The following is a 2630-nucleotide window of genomic DNA, read 5'->3' on the forward strand; positions in this document are numbered from 1 at the left end:
AGGAAAATTGTTACTTGATCAAATCAGTCACCCGGCGGTTCAACCACCACCAACATAATTTCTTCTGATTAAATCTCCATTTATCACATATCACACGCTTTCCTTAACTCAAAACTATTTCATGCCACTTGGCTGAGTGGCTCACACACTTAAAACATATTATATATATCTATGTATATATATTCTTAGTTTCACACATATACCCAATATCACATAATAATATTACATTTTTTGTACATTTTAATAACCCATATTTCCTCTTTCGGTTTTGATTCTTTACTAGCTAGCTGTCTTTATATCACAAAATGTTCACTTCTTTTACAATACTCATTTATAAACTCATGTGGGTGGTGGTTATGGCAGAGATGTTTTCAATAATCTTTAATGTTGGTGTCATGAAGAAGACATCAAGATCGGTTCTCGGCTTCATCGGGAAGTTGATAAACGATTTATTAAGTTTTGTTGTGTTTTCCGTGCTTGATGTTCTTGATGTGTTGTTGTGTTATGTTTACAAGATTGTTGATTTCTTTGTGGAGAATGAATGGAAGCCATGTTATTGTTCGGCACCGAAACAAGCCGTTATTAATCGTGGTAACATTTTGGTGTCGGAGAATGGTGAGGCCGAGAAGATCGTTTGTCTTACCTCGTCTACGAAGTTGCAGCTTGAAGAAATATCCGATACGCTTTACTCGCGGCCGTCTAGGGTGGTGGAAATGTCTAAAGTTAAGGTGAAACGGAGGAACGTGGCCGGTCAACGCACCGGTCAACCATCGGTCATGGTCAAAATGCTACGAGGAAAGATTAGTGGACACAAGTCGCACCCGGTCCCTCGGTGGTCGGATTGTGATTGTGATACGTGTAACGCGTGGTCACGTTCATGTAAAGATACTCTCTTTGTTCATATGGAAGGACGGAAAGGTTAGTAAATGTTGATTTTGATGTTATATTTATTTTTTGGTGTCTCATTTTTATTTTTTAATGTTATGATGGATTTTTGGCTGTAGATAATGTAAGTGAGAATGTGTTGTTTATTCATGGGTTTATATCATCATCAGCATTTTGGACGGAAACATTGTTCCCGAACTTCTCGAGATCGGTCAAATCAAAATACAGGTTATTCGCGGTTGATCTTTTAGGGTTTGGGAAAAGCCCGAAGCCACATGAGTCGCTCTACACGATGAAAGAACATGTGGACATGATCGAAAGGTCGGTTCTTGAACCTTACAAGGTCGAGACGTTTCACATCGTGGCTCATTCTCTAGGCTGCATTCTAGCGCTTGCACTCGCGGTTAAATACCCTAAGTCAGTAAAGTCCTTGACCTTACTCGCACCGGTAAATCCATTAATATTTCTTTGTCGTTCACACACTGATACACATGCACGATTTGTGTTAGGAGTTGGTAAAGCATACCCCTATCAGTTACACTATGGGAAAATACATTTAGCAAGAAAGAACGATATTAATAACTAGAAAAGTAAAAAAAAGTTACAGTGAAACTTTAAAAAAGTAAGAAAAAATGGTGGGGTACGATTACCACAATCTTTTTGTCATGTTAATGTTTTTTTTTTAAATATATGCATTCGCAGCCATATTTCCCCACACCGAAAGGGGAGGACGCGGCACAATATATGATGAGAAAGGTGGCGCCACGACGGGTGTGGCCGTTGATAGCTTTTGGAGCGTCTATGGCTTGTTGGTACGAGCATGTTAGTCGGACAATTTGTTTGTTGATCTGCAAGCACCATCGTACATGGGAATTTCTTACCAAACTCATCACTAGAAACAGGTAATTAAAATGCACACATTTTTTGTTCATTATTATTAGTTGCTCCCAGTCAACGCCATGCTTTAATGCACCGAATTTAGTTTTATTCCACTCGTAAACTCATAGTACTTTTTATTCTTTAATTAATTAGTTTAGAAAAAAAGAGGTAAAAATAAAATGTCATAATAAGTATGATAAATGTCATCCATTATATTACATTGCATATTAGTTTGGGTTTGACTATTGAGCTATTCTAACCACACATGTTAAAAATTATTTATTAGATACAAATTTATTTTTGGTTGTTAGTTGATATTGATAATACCTTTTCTGTTCTACCAGTATTATTCATGTTATAATTAATATTGTAGAGAAAATAATAATAATAATAATAATAATAATAATAATAATAATAATAATAAAGAAACAATGAATGAATGAAAGAATATCTTTATGTGCACATAATTTTTTTTTAAAAATTCTTCGTGGTATCACAAAGACAATCTGAGACTATTAAATGCATTTATCATGATATGATTCATTGAAGTTGCATACAAAAATGAAAATTAAACAAAATTGCAAAGTTGTAATTTTTGATTGGATATAACTTTTTTTGTTTTGAAATTTCATGGTATCATAAGACAATCTAGACTATTAAATGCATTTGTTGACTCTAGTTTTTGCTAGTAGTGCTGTGAATATAATACTTTCGTTTCAAAAATGAAAAATTGGATTGGATGACGTTGCTATTTGACGGATTATTTTAATTGATTTGGTTGACTTTATATAAAGTCAACAAGAGTAAATGCCAATTGCTTACTACCGTCAAATTAATTAATAGCATTTCGTCACGATTTTGGCCCT

General features: G+C 34.6%; 1 protein-coding gene across 1 annotated transcript; it reads left to right on the top strand.

Moving 5' to 3' along the window:
* Positions 1 to 278: 278 nt before the first annotated feature.
* Positions 279 to 1791, top strand: LOC143607477 (putative lysophospholipase BODYGUARD 1). Its single transcript, XM_077082914.1, has 3 exons — positions 279 to 918; positions 1005 to 1333; positions 1588 to 1791. Exons 1-3 carry the CDS (start codon positions 306 to 308, stop codon positions 1789 to 1791), a joined length of 1146 nt encoding a protein of 381 aa, XP_076939029.1. The 5' UTR covers positions 279 to 305.
* The last annotated feature ends 839 nt before the right edge of the window (positions 1792 to 2630 follow it).

The sequence above is a fragment of the Bidens hawaiensis genome, unplaced genomic scaffold (genome assembly GCF_021521415.1).
Source record: "Bidens hawaiensis isolate Kalapana, Puna unplaced genomic scaffold, B.hawaiensis_p1.1 tig00082828_1, whole genome shotgun sequence".
Classification (NCBI taxonomy): domain Eukaryota; kingdom Viridiplantae; phylum Streptophyta; class Magnoliopsida; order Asterales; family Asteraceae; genus Bidens; species Bidens hawaiensis.

Bases quoted from the DNA above. Each gene is read 5' to 3' on its own strand.
- LOC143607477 (XM_077082914.1), top strand. From the start codon at position 306: ATGTTCACTTCTTTTACAATACTCATTTATAAACTCATGTGGGTGGTG. The intron at 919-1,004 runs GTTAGTAAATGT...TTTTGGCTGTAG, and splicing joins TCATATGGAAGGACGGAAAG to ATAATGTAAGTGAGAATGTG. The intron at 1,334-1,587 runs GTAAATCCATTA...ATGCATTCGCAG, and splicing joins CCTTGACCTTACTCGCACCG to CCATATTTCCCCACACCGAA.